Source organism: Chroicocephalus ridibundus, chromosome 1 (genome assembly GCF_963924245.1).
Source record: "Chroicocephalus ridibundus chromosome 1, bChrRid1.1, whole genome shotgun sequence".
NCBI lineage: Eukaryota > Metazoa > Chordata > Aves > Charadriiformes > Laridae > Chroicocephalus > Chroicocephalus ridibundus.
This window is the reverse complement of record NC_086284.1, coordinates 9,346,321-9,366,552: the sequence shown is the minus strand read 5'-3', so window position 1 is coordinate 9,366,552 and position 20,232 is coordinate 9,346,321. Positions and strand designations below refer to the sequence as shown.

Genomic DNA, 20,232 nt, shown 5'->3' with positions numbered 1-20,232 from the left:
AAGATTTGCAGTTTGAGAGTTTAAGTTTCTATCTCAAATTACTTTCTTGCAGCTCTACTTTAAAAAGTGCCAAGAGCTACAGACAGAGCTACAGTGGTTATTTTACAATATTTTCTATAACTATCCAATCCACTTGTAGGTAACACAACCAGTCTTACTGGAAGGATTCCCCAGAAGTTAAACAATTTACTCTACAGATATTCTTTACAGTCAGCCTACGTTTGCTTTTTCATCTTACTTCCTGTTCATTTTCTTAGAAAAACCTGCTATTTTTGCATAGTTATTCACAACTTTGGCCAAAAATGAAACAAATGGCTTGTTTGGTTGGGGGTGGGTTTGCTTTTTGGATTTCCTTGGGGTTTTGTTTAGTTTTTCACAAATACTAGAAGTTCTTATGATAACTAAGGATTTCCAATTTCAGAGCAGTATAACAGACTTTAACTACTGGCCAAATTCCAGCAGAAGTGATTATATTCTGCCTCCTAGGATGTCCAATTAAACCTGTTCAAGCAACTTTATTTTCTTCCAGCACTAAACATTTCATGCTCTCACTCTCCTGTTGAAGGGCTGCTGTATTTCACCCTCAGCTTGTATATTTCAGCCGTACACTGTATAACCCAAACATTTACTGTGAAACCATCCACTCCTCTCCCATACAACTATTCAGCTCACCTGTGTTGACTGGATCACCGTAAGATCATTAATGTAGCAAAAGCCCGCTCCCATAGCGGAGCGCAGCCCGGCAGTCCCAAAGGTCAGCCTGCAGCAGAGACGATCCCGTAACTCTTTATGCTTTCCATTCTGTAACAAGCTTTCGATCTGTTCTTTTGTTTTTTGGTTCTGCAAAAGAAAATGAAGGTCTTCATTTAGTTCTTGAAAGCAGGATCTGAACTACAAGAAAGCTGGAGAGGGACTTTTTATAAGGGCATGTAGTGATGGGATAAGGGGTAATGGCTTCAACCTAAAAGAGGGGAGATTGAGCCGAGATCTCAGGCAGAAATTCTTGGCTGTGAGGGCAGTGAGCCCCTGGCCCAGGTTGCCCAGAGAAGCTGTGGCTGCCCCATCCCTGGAGGGGTTCAAGGCCAGGTTGGACGGGGCTTGGGTCAACCTGGTCTAGTGGGAGGTGTCCCTGCTCATGGCAGGGGGTTGGCATGAGATGATCTTTAAGGTCCCTTCCAATCGAAACCATTATAAGATTGTATGATTCTACATGCACATTGTTTTTAAGTAATTCCTAGTTCTGCAGTGCAACAAGTTATTCCTATCCTATAAAATGCCTGTCTGCACAAACTAGCCTCCATTGTAACTCTCATTTCTATCATATTCTCTTTTCTGTATCATCCTTAATTATAAAAGATTGAAGAGCTCTTGCTGCCATTGATATGCTGATGTGTTTGCCCTGATGTTAATACACCTTCCGGCCACATGAAGCCTGTAAGTGAGGAGCACAGACTTTACAACAGGTTTTTCCAAGGCAGGCAGCACAAGTTAATTCTCAATCCGTGCTGCTGGAAGACAGACAAAAATCCTAACTTCAAAGCAGCGCTTCCTTCCTCCCCACCCGCAGGAAAGGTCTGTAAACAGGCACAGTAAAATAAAGCTGACATTGTCAAACCAAAAATAAAGCCTGTCTTTTCAAGTTACATTAATTGCTAGTGAGGTAGGTACAATAGAGTCAAAGCCCCTATTTGTCACAAACTCTCCAATAAAGATAGGTATTTGTCAGAAAATCCATTTTTCACACTTTCCCCTCTCAGTAAATACCCTGGATATGAGTGGGCTGAAAAATAAGTCCTATTCCTGAAGGTAAGTATCACATGCATCATTATGGCAGCCACTTTCACTGCTCTCCAAACTTAGATTTTTAACGTTATTTAGGAGGATGTCAACCTGGGTAAAACCCAGAGAATTAAAAACAAATTTCCCCAGTTACTTAAAAGTTCTGACAGAATGCATTTTATACACAGTTGTGATACAGCCACCAAACAAAGAATTCTCCAAAGAGGTCACTGGTTGTATCTTTAAGAGTTAGTACCATTCTGAAGAAAAAAACCAAACATTTTGCTCCCAAAAGCAGTACTCCTGTCAGTGAAACATAACTTTATTGTTGGTCTTAGAGAACACAAAGATAGCAGTTGCTTTATGATTTGCCCCCAAAACCAGCAAAATATACGCCCACTAACCTACTCAGAAGAATTTTTAAAAATAAAAGACTATGTAAATCAGTTAATTTGATGTATATCAATTTATAAACAGTCTTGCAGTTCATATAGAAGAGCCAGAGCCCTTCCCCCTTTCTGGTATCATTGTCAGACGGCTGTTACACCACTTCACCTCCACTTCCACAGCTACTGGAACCCAACGCTCCCTGCAGTTAGTGCTGGTGTTCGTACAGTCCGTGTTGCAGCAGGGACTCGCTTGTCGGCTGCTCCATCGTTACCTGAAAGCAGCTGCAGCAGGTCAGACCAATGGGTCGGTTAGTCCAGCACCCCAACAGCAGATGCCTAGAAAAAGGCCTAAGGACAGCAAAATCACGGCAGGAAGGTAGACAAAGGTGCAAGGGCCACCTTAGAACACCCTACGTAGGGAGTTCCACATCTGCACAGAAGGGCTCCTTGTACCAACAAAAGGGATACAAACACCAGGCAAGTCAGGACAGAACATTTCAAAAAATGTTGTCATCCCATGCCTTTATTATCTAAAACCTGTGACTAAAATGAAAGGCCACTCAACAAGAAAAACATTTGGCTAAATAGAACAGCAGGAAGCAATTCTTGGGATCTGAAACCCATTCCATTTTAAACAGAGGCCTTGCATTTACAAAATTATATAAACCTTTGTCATTCCCAAGTATGAAGAACACATTTACTACCATTCCTCATTCAGCTGAGGGAGTGATTATACACATCTCCAAAAGGCTTAATTCCAGTATTTACCTTAAGGTAGGAAAAGTTACAATCCTATGAGTGTTTTAGAGTCAATCCTATACAGCACGCAGTATGTTACATAGCAGGGTGGATAAGAGACACTGATTATTGAAATCTGCGTCTGTTCATTCAGTATTTTCCCTAACTTGCACCACTCTCGAAGCTATGAACATCCAAGTGTAAAAAGCGCATGTGCACACACTCCGTTTGCTCTTCATAGTTATTCTGCACCCTCACCTAATATTGAGGCTAGGAAACAATGGGAGAAAACACGTAAATTTTAATATTAATTATCTATGATGATTAGAATGAGATAGTCGTGGTAATACCAACCACACTATCCCAGACATGCCTGGGGAGAGCTGGGGGGAAGTGAGAGAAGGCGAGTCCAGTTTGACAAATGACAAAAGAATATCGACACGTGTCCTTTTACAACATCTACTAACAGGGAATGATTCACCCATATAATGCTGTTTTCAGAGAAGTGGCTGAGTAAGTACCATATTTTATAACATTTGAAGGCTTTATAAATTCGTTTGGTCATCAAGAAACTCAACCTGTCCACTGAAATGCAGTTTGGACAAGACGCTTCACAGCTCCCATAAACAGCACAACCCAGCCCGGCTCACCAACAACATGGACTGTCTAGAAGACAATTGATGCACAGCTGTAAAAAATAATTACTCCAGCTGTATAATAGTACAGCTCAGGCTGCACAAGTGTTCTCTAAAACGGTGTTGCTTCAAGCAGGGTCCCGAGGAAGGGTTAAAAAAGGCAAATGGAATCTGAAAGGCAAGGGTGAAGCACCCCTGACATTTAAGATAGAGGTCAGCCAGCCTCAGGTCCCGCAGCCTCCAAAGAGCTGGGAAACATGTTCTGCACAGACAGAGGCTCTTCGTGAGGATCTGAAAAACGCTGGGAAAAGCACAATGATATGAACTGCACACTTTCATTAGGAAAAAAATACTCAGTAAAACTTGTTGAAAAATCTGAAGCTATTTCCACAGCTTGATAACAGATCTTGCACACTAGCAGGATAAGCCATGTGAATTTAAAATAAATTTTAATTTCTTTGTGCTTTAAAATAAAAAGGCAAGCCATTATTGTTCAGGCTCTCCGATGACTCTGCAACCTAAACGAGCCATTACTCACAACACAGATAAAAAAAGGCCTAAAAATAAAACAAAAACAATGGGGCATGACAAATATTAAATCCCAGAAGTGAAAACTTCTCTTTTAGCTGTTCATAGGCAGTCAGCCACGAAACAAATGACTAATCTGAAGAGAGTCTGCGGCAAGAGTACATTAAAACCTCATTTCACACTATCATAATCCAATACATCATTTTGCTTTAAAATAAGGTTACTAAATTACACAGTATGTTTAATAGCTTTCTAGGATACGCTGTATTGCTTGCCTGCAAAAACAGAATAACGTGTTTTATATGGTCTGGAGTTTTGCAAAACTGAGGCAAGACTTTTCTGAAGCAGTAGCACAAACATTTATTTTACAAATAGACTATCATGCATTTTTGACTGAAACTACCTGATTTATTTCCTAGGGAACAAAAACGACACAGACAAAATAGCATCCAAATAACATTTCAATTTGCTCAGGTCACACTCAGCTAAAATTTCCTGCAATCAGAAAAGAATAACGGAGGGGAAAAAAAGAAGGTATTTTACAAGACTTGGTGTAAATTCAGATGTGGTGATGACCTGTCTCATGCTCTGGGTTACGCATTCAATAGCGTTAGAAGACTGATCTCAAGACAGCTATTATCAAAACCGACCGTGGCATGATCCTTATTGCTTTTCATTGTTTCATGCTTTCCAAGTTTTCTCGGAGTTGGAGCTTCAAAGCCTATGGACCAGTCTAGCTTTTTGCAATATGCTGCTTGGGTATGAACACCATTTACCGTACTAAACTGAGAATTTCAAACAGCACTGCAGTCAGGTGGGGCTAAAAGATAATGATGGTTTCCACCACTGAAGTTCAATCCCATGCAAATTCTAAAAAAAAACCCAGGGTTTTATTGCTGCTTTGCTTTACAGTGATGAAATAAAGTAATACATATGAAAGTTTCCCAGTAGCTCTTATGAAGGTTCATTTTTTCAAAGCGGAATAGTTGTAACATTAAAATACACAACAGACTTTAACATTAGAGACTGGGGTTATGAGGAAGAAAGTCTAGTACTCCTTTACGCAGAGCATATTTTCTGAAGTCATTAGTCACTGCATAGTCACTCTCTCCACCAACACTAACTTTCCAGTCATGTGAAGGACTAGGAGGGTAAATCAGATTAGTCAAGGTATGCAGCATCCCATTGTATTTCTAAATTCCAAGGAAATATAATCAATACCACCTATGGATGCAATTACATGATGCTGAGGTGAGAGGCTTACTAGAAGCTTTAAGTAGTTCATTGATGTATTAAAAAGTAACTATAGCAGATCACTGCTTAGAAAAGAATTTTTCAAGCTTCTGAAGCCAAGCAAGGCAGCAGCACCGTGTTAGCACCAAACTCAATTAGCTTAGAAACACAAACACCGAACAACTAAGTGCCCGCTCTCAACCGTTGCCTGGATTAGTATGTTAGTAAACTCTGTTAATCACAACGCAGAAGCCTAGCGTAAGCAAAAGACAAGTTCCTTAGAGAGCTTCCTGTATTAAGCAGAAATAAACTGGGCTGTCTCATAAAATAGCCATTCCTTAACAAAAGCAATGCTCTAAGACATTCACGCACCCCCAATGGCTCTAACAAAGCAATTCAAATCTTCTCATGGATTCAGTGATTTGAAGAGCCCACAGAATTCAGTGCTGCTTCTCAAGTCAAGCAGTACATGGATGTCAATAGTACGGAAACAGCATTTCTTTCACTATCCACCCAGCATGCCAAATCTCTGTGCTGCTGGCCAACAAGACTTTCTGGAAGACCAGCTGAAGCACCCAGGGACAGTGGAGCAGCTCAGGCATGGCAGGTCAGGGCAGGGACCCCAGAGCTGTGCCAGCAAGTGCAGCATCACTGCCGGAGGGCAAAGGTGCTGGGTGAGCTTGGTGTCTGCAGCCTTACCCTACCAATGTGACTTGTGGTCTTTCCTAGGATCCCCCAGCCGCTCCAGAAGCACTGGTGACCTGTCTAGGAGGGACACCCCAAGGGGTTCAGGGGCTGACTGCCAGGGACTGGTTTCTCTTTCACTGCCCTGTAAAGGTGAGCAGGGAATATCACAAAACCACACAATCACAGAATGGTAGGGGTTGGAAGGGACCTCTGGAGATCATCCAGTCCAACCCCCTGCCAGAGCAGGGTCACCCAGAGCAGGTGGCACAGGAATGTGTCCAGGCAGGTTTGGAACATCTCCAGAGAAGGAGACTCCACCACCTCTCTGGGCAGCCTGTGCCAGGGCTCTGCCACCCTCACAGGAAAGAAGTTTTTCCTCATGTTCAGATGGAACGCCCTGTGTCCAGTTTGTGCCCGTTGCCCCTTGTCCCGTCCCCAGGCACCACTGAAAAGAGTCTGGCCCCATCCTCTTGCCCCCTGCCCTTTAGCTCTTGCTGAGCATTGATGAGATCCCCTCTCGGTCTGCTCTTCTCCAGGCTGAACAGCCCCAGGGCTCTCAGCCTTTCCTCAGCACAGAGATGCTCCAGCCCCTCCACAGCCTCCGCTGGACTCTCTCCAGCAGTTCCCTGTCCTTCTGGAACTGGGGAGCCCAGAACTGGAGCCAGTGCTCCAGATGAGGCCTCACCAGGGCAGAGCAGAGGGGGAGGATGACCTCCCTCCATCTGCTCGCCACACTCTTCTGAATGCCCCTCAGGAGACCATTGGCCTTCTTGGCCACAAGGGTACATCACTGGCTCTTGGTCAGCTTGTTGCCCACCAGGACTCCCAGGTCCCTCTCTGCAGAGCTGCTCTCCAGCGGGTCAGCCCCAACCTGTACTGGTGCGGGGGGTTATTCCTCCCCAGATGCAGGACCCTACACATGCCCTTTGTTGAATTTCATTAGGTTCCTCACTGCTCAACTTTCTAGGTCGTATATCCCAGTAACCAGCCTGAGGCTACTATCGCATACTAGGAAGTGGTTAGGGAAAGAGGCGGCTGAGTACCATGGCTTTGGCAGGATCTGTCTGCTGCGATAGGAATGCGTGTGGCACAGGCCTGAGCTGAGCACCGGGCAGAATGTCTGGCAGAAGCAGCACTAACTCTCCTCAAAAAAGGGGGAGACAGACCCTTCAAAGCTGCTACTGGCTTTCAGAGGATGACTTACTAGTGGAAGAAGTGTCTGGCAGAGAGCAGGGTCCTTCAAGCCCACAGGGACCAACCTCCCAAAGGCAATGAGGGCAAGAAAGAGGGCAGCAGTGGTGAGGGAAGTGAGACCCACACAGACCCACACCCTACAGGGATGGGGGAACCTCTGCTGCCAGCAAAACAGCTTCCCATGCATGTGACAAGCAGCCATCGTGCCATAGGGTTCCACTCCCCTGCAGCCACATGCACACATATATAAAGGTCAGAAGGCAGGACAAGGCAGCAATCAAGAAGCCACAGATGCCATTCCTCCTGCTCCAGGTGGGGAAGGGGTCCTGGGCACTGCCAGCAGTGCACAAGGAGGCAGCAGATAAGGTGACAGTGACCACGGCGGTGGAAGGAGAGGCTCGTGCTACCTGAACATACACTGCTGCGGACAGAAAAGGGCCAGGGAAGGAAAGAGGTGCCTCTGGCTGGTGAGTGGGCTGGAGTTGAGTTTCCGACTGTGGCTCTCAGGGAAGGGATAAGTAGGAGAAACAGCACCAGCTCCCCCAGTCTCACCTCACAGGGCGAGTGCTCCAGCCTCTGACCATGTTGGAGCCCCTCTGCTGAACTTGCACCAGTTTGTCCATATCTATTTTGTACCGGAGGGCGCAAAACCAGATGCGGTATCTGGATGCTGGCTAACAAGTGCTGGGTAAAGGGAGATAATTCCTTTCCTATAATGGCCCAGGATGCTGTCAACCTCCTCCACTGTCAGGGGAGGCTGCTGGCTCCTGCCTACAGAGACTCCCAGCATTGCCGTAGGGTGTTCCTCCTTCCTAAGCGCAGCCTGTCTTCATTAAATTTAACTTAATGTCCCCGCTGGTCTGCTCCCCTGGCCTGTCTACCTCCCCTCTGAATAGCAGCTCTGCTCTCAACCGTCTGCTTCCCAATCTGGCAGCACCTACAAACATGGTATGAGTGCCCTCAGAGACATTTATCTACCATTTTAAGTTGTAAATTTGTGAAGCATTCTTAATTTTTAAATAGCTTTGAGGCTTGCCATTTGATACGTGAGAAGTGAAGAGCAACCAGAGGTCAGGCAATGTTTTCCTATCCCATTTCAAGACTCTACCAAGTACATTCAGGTAGTCCTCTCATTCTCACAGAGAGCAGGGTTTTGTGATACTAACAAGCTGGGAGGAGAGAAAATGAGACTACCAGAACCTTCCCTTCAGGATTTCAGATTCACCGTCGCAAAGAAATGGAAATAAGAATCATTTAGGACAGAGACAGCCAGGGTGCTGAATGGGTAAGAGTCTGAACATAGTTCTGCACCTACATGAGCACCAGAAAAAAAAAATAAGTTCTACATTATTTTTTCTGTAAAATTACTACACTAATATATATACATGCCATCTCTAGAAAGCTAATACTACTTCCTCAAAGTGTTTTTTTGCAAGCTACCCGTGTTGTTTCTGACTTCAGTTCCCAGTCAGGAACTTCATGTGACCTATATTAGTGGTCCTGAGGAGTTAAATTTGAAAATGGTTATAATGGCTTTTAAGAAGAGGGAAGGGGACAAGCCTGCTGGGGATGCAAGATATATTTTAAACAACTACTTATAAAAATTTACTGCCAGAATCAGATGTGGGGCAGAACTGTGGGGTCATATCCTGCTGCAGTCCAATGTAGCAACATCAAGAAAGGCTTGAGGTTTTATTAAACAAACAAAAAAAATTCTCACTGAATTAAATGTTATGCTTCTTCACCCTCAGTTTTCCACATACTATACAGTTGCCTATTGAGACAGAATGATACTTTTTTTGTAGCTCATCAGGATACATAATCGGAAACGACTGGAGAATTAAAAGTACAAGGGCATTAGCTGAGTATTTCTTACTGGCTCTTTCACTCCCAATCATGTTAATAATGTGTACTTACTGCCAGAGTTAGGTTTCAAAGCTAATATCCTGTCAAAATAAGTGGCAGTTTACAACTCTCATAGCAATCATTTTTTGTCTTGCAGGACAACTCTTTGCATATGTAGCCTGGAAGAAGTGAAAAAAAAGAAGAGGTCTCAAATTTGCTTATAATTCAGCAAATGTGACAGCCACAAATTAAGTGCACCAAGCTTTGCCAACCAGCCTTTAGTTTTTCATCAGCAATTGTTATAAGCTTTTTTTCAAATAAAATCAGGATCAGTCCTGAAGTCCCAAACACACCAGAGTATCTACTTGTAGGAGCCGCTAACAAAGAGAAAGGGAGCATTGGCTGTGGCACAGCTCATCACCTTACATATACACAACTTACGACCAGCAGTGGCACTTGCATCAAGTTCTCCTTTACAATTTCTCTTAGAAATTGTAGGTTCTCATTACCTCTTCTTAAGCAATAAATGTTTGTTTTCTGGTCAGCAACAGCACCAACATTTTTACGTGAAATCAGATGAGTAACTCCAGGCAAACAGTTATTCAAGCTAGTTACTGCAGTGGCAGAGGGAAAGGTGATGGTAGAGCAAATCACAGCCCCTACACGTGGCTGTAGGTACCATAGTTGAGAGGCAGAAGGTTTCCTACAGAACATCCCTTGTCTCTGCCAACCCACTGGGGGAACATTTATATTATGAGTTTGTCTTGTTCTGTTTTGTTCCCAAATCCTGGTGCCTCAATAAGCCACAATACCTCCATAACAGTCGGCTGCTTCTGGTAGGGAGCCCATAAGAGTGGAGGAAGCCAGGTTGAAAGAATGTTTTAGGCACAGTCTACATCCATTCTCCCTCTTTGGAGTGAAACGTGGAATAGTTTTGCTCCATGCACCAAGAACAGTCCTCCAATACTGTCCCCCAAAGGCCCGATACCTTCCCCATATGTCACACAACCCATGTACAAAGGACTCAAGTCTTCACGCTATCAAAACCACCATCCCACCAGCACTTTGAACTAACAAGAGCAATGAGTTCCTGAGGCAGGGAGGCTGCACGTACCGTACAAGATGGGCTCAGCCAAGCATTATGCGCCCATCCGCCCTGGAGCGTACGTTTGCGGCCTCGTACCCTCCAAGGTGGATGGGCACAAGGCCACAAACAGCGTGACTACAGCCACACTGTACTGCAGAAAGCACACAGAGACTGCACCGCTGATATGCTACTTCCCTCCAAGAGAGGGGGACAGGCACGTCGTGCTGTTTTTTCAGGAGTGCGAAAACCTGGAAATCTGTATCTGCGAGGAAGTATTGTAAAAAGCTCTGAATTAGCAACTGTCTGATGAGGGACCCACAGTCGCATTTCAGAAAGGAAGGACAACACAAGACCAAACACTAATGGCAAGAGGAGCAAACAGAAGTACAGCTCAACGTCCTTTAACTTAATTCTGTGTCTCAGCATACAAAACAGGAAGAAGTCACGGGCAAAGGAGACCACATCACTGTGTTGTTCAACAATCTGAGATAGTTCACAGCACACAGAATTCACTTGGTTCTCTGCTCTTCCTGAGGATCATGCTAAGGTTGCATCCAGTAAAGAAGAGAACATCTTTCTGTTGGCATTCATTTCACTACTTCAGTTTTTGTGGTAGATTTTGTACAGTTCATAAGAACAAGTTAAAGCAGATTTTCATTTTACAGAACAGGACCTCCAGAGGTCATCTTTTCCAATGACCTCTGCTCAAGCAGGGACACTGACAATCAATCAGTTGCCCAGGACCCTGTCCAGACAGCTACTGAATATCTCCAAGGACGGAGACTCCACCACCTCCCTGAGCTACCTATACCAGTGATCGGTCACCGTCACAGTAAAAATGTGTTTCCTGGTGTTTAGAAGATACCTCCCATGTTTCATCTTGTGCCGATGGCTTCTGGTCCTGTCAGTTAAAGAGGATGTAATACTGCTGCAGTAAACCAAGGAGATGGAAGTTAATTTATGTATTTTGTTCCAGTGTCTAACTGAAGCGTGTAGCACAGGACAGTCCTAGCAAAATCTCTGGTTCATATCAGGGAGAGAAAGACTTGAGTCCTGAGGTTCACACTGAGATGTCCTCAGTGCACTCGTGGATGCAGGGCTTAGCACTGAATGTGTCTTTAATCTCTAACATGTGAAATATTACCCACAGACAACTTGACAAGCATTTTTCTTCCAGAATTTAGCCTTCAAACCCACCAATTTCAGCAGCATAAGTCTTTAAAACTGAGCAGTAGATAGGACCTGCTGCTTTTAATTCTATTTTAATCTGGCTCATGATAGGTTATGCAGTACGTAGATGTTTGGTGGTGCAATGCTGCCTTTGCCCTTGGCTGCAGGGAGCTTCCAGTTGCGTGTAGGACCGTGACAGGGTTCGGAGAATGTGGGTGGATGGTGTTTGAAAATGGTGGGTGGTGCAGAGATCCCTTTGTCCTCAGCTGTGGGGAGCTTCCAGTTGCCTGTAGGACCATAATGGAGCATGGAGATGGAGGGTAGTGCGGAGATCCCTTTGTCTACGGCTATGGGGTGCTTCCAGACGCCTGTAGGACCATGACGGGGAAGGAAACACACACAGCCCCTGTCTGTACTGTATCACAGACCTACAGGCAGCTGGAAGCTCCCCATAGCTGAGGACAAAAGGATTTCTGCACCATCCTCCATCTTTACAATCCATTACAGACTTACAGGCTTACTGGAAGTTCATCACAGTCATGGACAAAGGGAGCACCACACCACCAACCATCTCTGGACCCCACCACACTCTATCTCCACACCCCATTACAGTCCTACAAGCAGCTGGAAGCTTGCCAAATCCAAGGACAAAGGTATTTCTGTACCACTCACCTTCTTCGTAACCCACCATGGGCTGTCAGCAGCTGGAAGCCCCCCAAAGCCATAGACAAAGGGATCTCTGCACCACCCTCCGTCTCCACACCCCACTATGGTCCTACATGCAACTGGAAGCTTCCCACAGCCGAGGACAAAGGATCTCCACACCATTCACCTTCTCCGTATACCATCATGGGCCTATAGGCAGCTGGAAGCTCCAAACAGCTAATGACCAAAGAATTTCTGCACCACCCTCCATCTCCACACCCTATTATGGTCTTCCAGGCAGCTAGAAGCTTATCTGTCATGGACAAAGACAGCACTGCCCCACCAACCATCTCTGTACCCTACCACCCACCACCTCCACATTCCATCATGGCCCTACAGGCAGCTGGAAGCTCCCCAAAGCTAAGGACAAAGATATCTGCACACAACCTACCACCTCTGTATTCTACCACCTCCATACCCCATCGTTGGCCTACAAGTAGCTAGAAGCTCTCCACAGCCACGGACAAAGTAACCTCTCCACCACCTTCCATCCTTCCTCTCCATTGCTCTACCAGCAGCTAGAGAAACCCCACAGCCATGAACAGAGTAACTGCCCCATCACCCACCTTAAGTACATAAAGTTCCTCAAAATAAAGTTTCTGATTCATGAACCCATTGGCTGGTTCCTCCAGTTTGTACTACCTTTTTTGGTACCTTTTGGGATTGCTCCTTGCTGTCCTTGTTTCCTTATATATATGTCTGTGATGTGCACACATACATAAATACACATATATACAGTGTACCTATGAATAAATCTGAGAGCTGCACAGAGGAACCCGGGTGGGTGGAAGCCACCAGGGCTGGGTGCTGCAGGACTCCCCAGGAGGCAGCTGCACAGGCCAGCAGACAAGCCACCGCTTTTATATTGGCCCAATACAAAACAAGAAACAAAAAACCTTACATAACTGCTTTTTTACAGCCACTTCCGCATGTCTTTTTAAATAAACTGGATTGAAACTTATTGGAGTAATGCTTTATAGCTCACTGCTGCTGAAAGAGGCAGTTCTCACATTTCCAGACTGCTCCCACTAATGTGCTGGCCCCTTTCTTGTGTCAGGAAAAACATTTATGCAGCTGCAGTGAGTCTGATCAATAACAAATCCACTCCCTTCCCCCCACCACCCTGGATCCATTCCCTAAACAACTACATGAATATTGTGCCAGCTCAGGCAGGTAGTGAGGGGGAAGTATAGCAATGAGGAAGGGTGAGACTACCTTCTTTCTGCAATTCTCTCATTATGATCTGAAGCAGAATAAAAATTTTAAAATCACTAGACCACCCAAATACGTGCAGACCAGCAGTTAAAAAAACACATAAGATCCTACATCATATAGAATACTTACATTTATGAACTCAGATGCACCTAACATGGGGAAGTTCCAAATTATACAAAGCAAGTCTTAATGCTCACGTCTTATTTCTGATATCTAAAATTGTAAACACAGAACGGCGATATCCTTTCCTGCCCCCATGACAACACAGACAGCAATATAGCTAATTTATCAATACAGACAGTAATCCCATGAAGTACAAGTTTCAAGACTATTCTGATGGACTTCATATAGTTTAATGTCTTAGAACAGGCACTAAAGCACAGTACTTGTGTTATTTCAGCACTTCCTTCATTTCACAAACTTGTTTAGGCGCTCTCAGTAGTGTTGGTTGTTCCAATACAGGTTTTGCGGCCCAGTCTACCCAGAATCAACTGTTTCAATAGTTCACAATTTTATCTTCCATGTTTTAATGTTAGAGCCTGCAACACATACATGTAATTTTGAAGAATTTCTCTTGTCACTTATGGCCAATTCCTAGACTTTTTACTCTTAAAAAATCACTTAGAAGTCTTAATAAAAAATATTGCAAGTTGAATGACAAGAGCAGGTTATTGGTCTCGAACTACCAAGTCCATTTCCTCCTGAAAGGCATCTTAAAAATCACAAAAGTTGAAAGAACACTGAGGGTCATTAAAATAAAAAAAAACCTCTAAAACCAACCAAGCCACCTTGTTAGCAAGTAGGAAGCTATTCATGCTACCTTTGTGCACTAACAATGAGTCCATGAATTAGTAAAAATAAAATGAGAGTATAGTGAAAGGGGACCGCACACGCAGCTCCTGCAGAAATAATTCAAGTATTTCCCCCCATGCAACGTTCTAACAGTGCCTTTGTAATAAGCACAGAAAATCCCCTTCTCCCAGGTATGCTCCACCACAACCACCACGGCCCAGGAACAGTCTGTGTGCAAACACTCCTCCTTATCTTTATTGAAGATGGGCAAAGCTACCCTACACAGAGCATGCCCAGGAACAGGAGTCTTGCCAGGAATCCTACAGGGCTAATCAATAAACCAGCAGCCAACAGCTTGAGCTTAGGCTTCACTTTTACAGAGGGAGGACTAACTGAGGGAAAGCAAGAGGGCATTGACTTTCAGGCAAAGCTGTGAATCTTCCCTTAGGCCATGGTTTTCATTAAGTAGGTCAGGATCTTAATCATACTGTGCTCTCCCACCAGCTGCTGGGCCGGTATCTGACCCTCAGACTTAGGGTGAAACCTCTTCCGCTGCAATGTACAACAAATGCTCAGCTAGTGTACCAAGCACACCTCATTTTCATGCCACTCTGTGTGTGTAGCACATTCTTGCCACTCTATAAAGCCACTTAAGACAAGCACGTAAAATCATTACTACAACCAAGGTCCAAAATTCCAACATTTGCTCTAAAGAAAAGCAGTTTTCTTGGAGAAAACTGCTCTGACACAGCTTTCTACACAAGCCAGACTCCTTCAGGAGACTCAAGGCAGATGTGGAAGTACAATAGGAAAGTTAGAGAGTGGATGAAGAGGAATTAAAGGGAGAAAAATATAGAACAATGACTAATTGTTCACATAGTTTACCAATGAGGACCAAACAAAAGGTGGGTGTCTCCTGCCTCCAAGACAAAAGTAAACAGACAGCAATTAAGGAGAGAGAATGGGAAAGGAGGGAGTTTTAGTTAGTGAACTGCTGCTATAAATATTAATGAAGATGCTGCTGTAAGAGAGAAGGAAAGCAAAAAGATGATCATATGGTTAGGTTTCCTCCACGCACCCACGCCCCAGCCCATAACCAGTAACAGTTTTAGAAGAGGTTAGCACGTACATCCAAATCAAAAAGGATGAAGAGCACAGCTCTAAGAATTAATTACAGCAAGTAATTTTCAATTAAGCTAGAGGACGAAAGCTCCCCACAGCTAAATACAGCTGTGAATGTAGCGCATAGATTTTTCCTTGATCAGAGGCAGCAAAAGTCCCTATGGCCAAGGAAATTGTGGCTGGGGAAGGGGTGAGACAGAGACAGCTCCTTGTAAAGCTGTTGACAAGCAGCAAACCTACAGAGACCTCATTTCCTAGGTTTGCGGTGAAATAGGAGGACATTGGACAAATAGCCCTTCCTCATCTGTACTTGCTGGTTTCTCCTCACCTTCCTGTCCCACAGGACTGTCACCTCTTTCATTTACATCCTCTGCAGAGCAACTGTGAGTGCCTCAGAGCCACCCATGCCACCCTGCAGCCCCTCTCCTGCAGGAGCACTGAGTCCTTCTCCAGGCGATTTTGAATTTTCAAAATTCACAGGAACTCTCTTTGAAATCTCTCCCGGTAATAAGTTCAAAGAGCCTTGTAAGAAACCTCATGATTATCACCTAGGGAAGCAAGGGTAAACAGGTACAATCAAACTAACGCTTCAGTTTGTATTTTATTGGTTCATTTTGGCCTTAGAAGGAGCTATAGAAACAGTAATATTTCACTATTGCTGGGTTTTAATCAAAATATTTTTCCCCAGTAACCTTAACATTAAAAAGGGTAAGTTCTCCTACTTCATCCATTTTTAGGATAAACATATAGTAATCTGTTTAAAAGAAAAAAAAACAACAACGACACACCTTTCAATACACTAATCAGAAGTTATATTAAAAAAAACCCTATTTACTACAGTTCAATCTGGGTTATCAAGTGTATTATCAGGAATGTTATCTCCCTTTTCCACTCCTTCCCTCCCCCATGACACTCTTCCCAGATATTGTCACAACAGCAGCTCTGAGCCCAGAACATGCAGATGGCAAGTGTTAATTCCTGCAAAAATGAACGAAGAGAACGTATTTACAAGCAGCAGAAAGCTCATCTAAGAGGCGTCAGGTAAAGTTTACTTGTAACCCTCCTGCTTTGATCGTGACAGGACAAAACTAAAGAGGAAATAGTATAAACGCATTGACAATCACTCTAAAGTAAAAAAAAAAAAGAAAAGAAAGAAGCCACAGAGAGAAACCTAAACCACTGGTGCACTGGTAGTTTACCCTCCCCCATCTCCACAATATTTTTTAAAGCACAGGCCATGACATTTGGACAAAGCAGCTGAAAAGAAAAGTAACCCTTCCAACAATGAGTTCAGCAAAATAACCTCCAATCTCATATTATTATGGCCCCAAATTTGCTTTGGATGGTTTAATCAGAGCTAACCAAGCCTGCAGTCCTGTTGACACCCTATTGGAGCTGAAAAGGAAAGGACCGTGGCAGAGCTTAGACCTCTGTAGCCTCTTTATTTCCTGCAGAGGGTGTTAAATTTGGGAAGCTGAGGAAAACAAAATGATGCCGTTCGACTCTAGCTGCATTTTAAGCCATTCAACAATCCTTCCTTCAACCTGACTTCACAAGACACACGTTTTCCATCTTAACGAAGAAGCGGCAGCAACACGAAGCAGATGCCAGGCTCCATGTACCAGCAAGATGACATCATGCCATCCCTTCGCCAGGTAAAGCCCCTGGATGGCTGCACGCCTCACCTTTCCCCTCTCCCAGGTTAAGGATTTCTCCATCACGTCACGCTTTGTGGATTTGGCTGGATCTAGATAGATATTTTTCGAAGGGCACCTGCCACCCCCAGTCTCAGGGGAAAGGGCCTTGCTGAGGGATCACAGAGGCTCCAAGGGAGGGAGAAGGGACCAAACGCCATCCTTGTCACTGGGCAGGGTGGGAAGCGGACGGCACACACCATGGGAGCGATGACAGCAGCCCCGGGAGGGCGGAGAAGCCCCCAGCCGGTGAGGGGGGAGTGTCCGCCGCCATCACCCCCCCCCCGCCACCGCCGCCACACACCCACCTTGTCCCAGTTCAGCCACTGCCACACCGCCTTGTCGAGCTGCGCGTCGCCGGTGCTGCGGGCGATGAGCACGTTGGAGTTGACGTCCCCGGGGGCTCCGCACTCGCCCATGTCGCCGTTCGGTGGGGGTCGCGGGTGGGGGCGGGCGGAACGACGACGACGACAGCGGCGGCTTCACTTCGCGACACCGGCCGCGGCACCGCGCATCGCCTGAGGGAAGGGGACAGCCAGAGGAGGCGGGCCGGTGGTCTCGGCTCAAAGGGGAGGCGGGGGTGAAACCGCGGCAACCGCGATTTACCTCAGCTCAACGACCGTAACGGCGAGTAACGGCGATCGCCGCCTCACCGCCGGCAACGGTCGGGGCGCGCGCCCGCCCCCGCCAGCAGCCCCGCCCCGCCCCGCGCGCGCGCCCCCGCCCAAGCACCGACCACAACAACCGCGGCCCCGCCAATCCCTCCTCGCCGCCGCGCCCCCCCCCCCCCCCCGCGATGCATGACGGGAAATGTAGTCCGGCCGCCGCGGTGGGCTACAGAGGGGCGGGGTGGGCGGGCGGGCGGGGGAACTACAACTCCCGGCAGCCCTTGCGGCGCGCCCCCATTCACCTCAGGTTGAGGGGGAGCGGAGAGGGCGGAGGGTGCAGTGGTTTTGCCTGTCTTCAGCCGGTTTAGCTGCGGGGTGCTCGGCCTCTCTGGCCGCATACCGTCTCCGGTAGCCATGTGTCTGCCTTCAGGGCCTCTCACCCCATCTTGCTGCCGGCCCGGGCTCCCCAGGGTGGCGGTACCGGCCCCGCGGGTGAGCAGCCATCACCACTCAGTGTCACATAGCAATCGGCCCTCAGGAGACCTGAGCAGGGAGGGCTGGGTGGAGGTTTCCTCCTTTTACTTGATGGAAAAAAAAAACCAAAAACCAAGCATGGTATATCTCTTGCAGTCCCACTAAACGGGCACTCTCTACCTCTTGGGTAATCTATATGAGGAAAAGGTAAAAAACCCTGGCTGGTCCCCTCCTTCAGCCTCTGAGGTGGACTTCAACGCTGCTGAGCACATCATCTCTTCGCTCTGAAAGGATAATGGAAAGGGTGCTACCCCAGGGGACCAGCTCGTTGTTCAGAAGCGTTTCCAGACAGGCTTCAGCAGCAATTAAGTTGCCAGTAGGAGGCAAATCGCAACCCCCATCTCCCCTTCCCAGGCCACTTCAGTTCTAATTGAATTGCCTGTCTCTGAGCAGAAGGCCGTCCGGTGACCGCATCCTGCAGAGCATCTTCATCCCGCAGAGCATCTTCATCCCACAGAGCGTCCTCATCCCGCTGGTCGTCCTCGCAGAGGTTGCCATAGTGACAGCAGGAACTGCTGAGGGATGCAAGGCTTCGGGAAGACAGGCAGAGGGCCAAGACAGGCAGAGGGCGGTGGGATTGCTGCCCGGGGGATGCTGGACATGAAGGGAGGTTCAAAACGCCGGAGTTGTGAGCAGCACAGGCTCCTGCAGGAGGTGGAAAGAGGGACTGAAGGGCGAGGAAGGCACAATGGAGAGGTGACAAAGATGTGAGGAAGCAGTTTGGGATACCCAAGCAGCATAGCAAAGGATGGTGTTGAAAACTAAATATAGAAGGGAATGATCCATCATAAGAAAGCTTAGAAATCTCAATTTATTATCTCTCCCCTTCAAAGCTCTGAAGTCCATGTCCTGAAGGGACCTCTTCTTTGGCTGAGACACAAATCCTCCAGTGCAGAGGTCTGACTCTGGTGTGTTAAATTGGTCTATTACAGTAAATTACTGATAGAAGTCAACAGAAGATTATGATAAGAAGGAAGTAAGTTAAAATAAGTTTTCTGTTATCACTAAAGGACTAGCCTAAGGTTTTTTCTGGTAGAGAAGGAGAAGAGGAGTCTGGACACTGATAAAATTAGAGTGAGGAAATCAGACATAATAGATATCCCACAAACAGTGAGTGGGATACTCCATCTCTGGATGGATTTGGGGGATCCATCCTTTGATACTGATGCTTGGAGAAGGAGTGGGCCTGCAAGGCAGTAGGGAAAGACCCTACAACCAGAGCTGCTGTGTGGTAGGCTTGCCAGACCACAAGCCAGAGGTGACCCTTCCAGCCCAACCCAAGAGCAGGACTATACAGCTCCACACTTTCCACCAGCTCTGGCTTCACCCCACGGACTTCTGAAGCCGATGCACCCACCCTCACATGTTGTTTCCTCTCCCATTCTTATTTTTTCTCTTTCTCCCACTTCTCCACATAAAGAGGTGGCATCTGTGGCAGCGCTGATGCCATCCTGAGCCCAGCAGTCTGATTAAAACCATGTCCAAAACAGCCAGATGCTGGCATGTTTCTCCAGATCTCAGAACAGCTGACAAGGGTGGCTCCTGCAGTGAATTTGCACCTGAGAATCAGCATGAGACGCAGCACCTGCTTTTCATACCTTTGCTGCTCTTTTCTCCTCCTTTGTGTTTTGTCTTGAAGGAAAGAAGGCTAGAGCCTGGCGTAACAGGAGCTGCAGCCTATAAAACCTTTGTTTCCCCTGCCAAAAAAGGACAATGGTCATGTTAAATATATCTCCAAAGCCTGCCAAACAGGAGCATTTCTTACAAAAACTTTGGAGCTATTTGAGAAGGCAGGCAGAGATGTTGTTAAAATGAAACTTCATCCTTCAAATGCTTCTATTCTTGCCTCCTTTTTTTTCCCTATGTGCTTAATGAAAGTTTTAAATTATTCTGAATGGTTATTTTTTGCCATCAGAGCAGGCAGACTCTTTCTGTACATGAAACCTTGAACCTCGTTGAGTGGTTTCACACGGGACAGTGGCAGCCATGCCCACAGCCTGCGTTATCAGTGCTCATCTACGTAGCCATGATTAAGGTGGGATTTTCCCTTCGGATACTAGATAGGACATGTCAATGCACCTCCATGATTATTTCCCTGAAAAGCAGATAAAACACCCTCATAGAAGATAAAAGGCTCTCCGTGTTATTTCTTTACCAGGAATAACCACAACGTGGAGGGTTTGAAACTTCTCAGGATCTCACCAATGCATCCAAAGTCAGAGTGTGACGGTCTGGCTTCCAAATATTTCCCTGGGAGAGGAGTTTGGTTACCTACCT

At 46.0% G+C, this 20,232-nt stretch overlaps 1 protein-coding gene across 2 annotated transcripts in view; it reads right to left on the bottom strand.

Annotated features, from left to right (window-relative positions):
- PGM2L1 (phosphoglucomutase 2 like 1) overlaps positions 1-17,550 on the bottom strand; it is a 43,614-nt gene extending 26,064 nt beyond the window's left edge. The window contains exons 1-3 of one of the 2 annotated variants that reach the window (XM_063327908.1): positions 17,420-17,546; positions 17,122-17,331; positions 673-840 (exon numbers count right to left, since the gene is read on the bottom strand). In XM_063327908.1, the coding sequence (XP_063183978.1) occupies positions 673-840; positions 17,122-17,232 (279 nt within the window). In that variant the 5' untranslated portion in view covers positions 17,233-17,331; positions 17,420-17,546. Of the gene's footprint in view, positions 1-672; positions 841-17,121 lie in introns of both variants that reach the window. The other variant, XM_063327899.1, reaches the window with a different exon arrangement.
- Between the last annotated feature and the right edge of the window lie 2,682 nt (positions 17,551-20,232).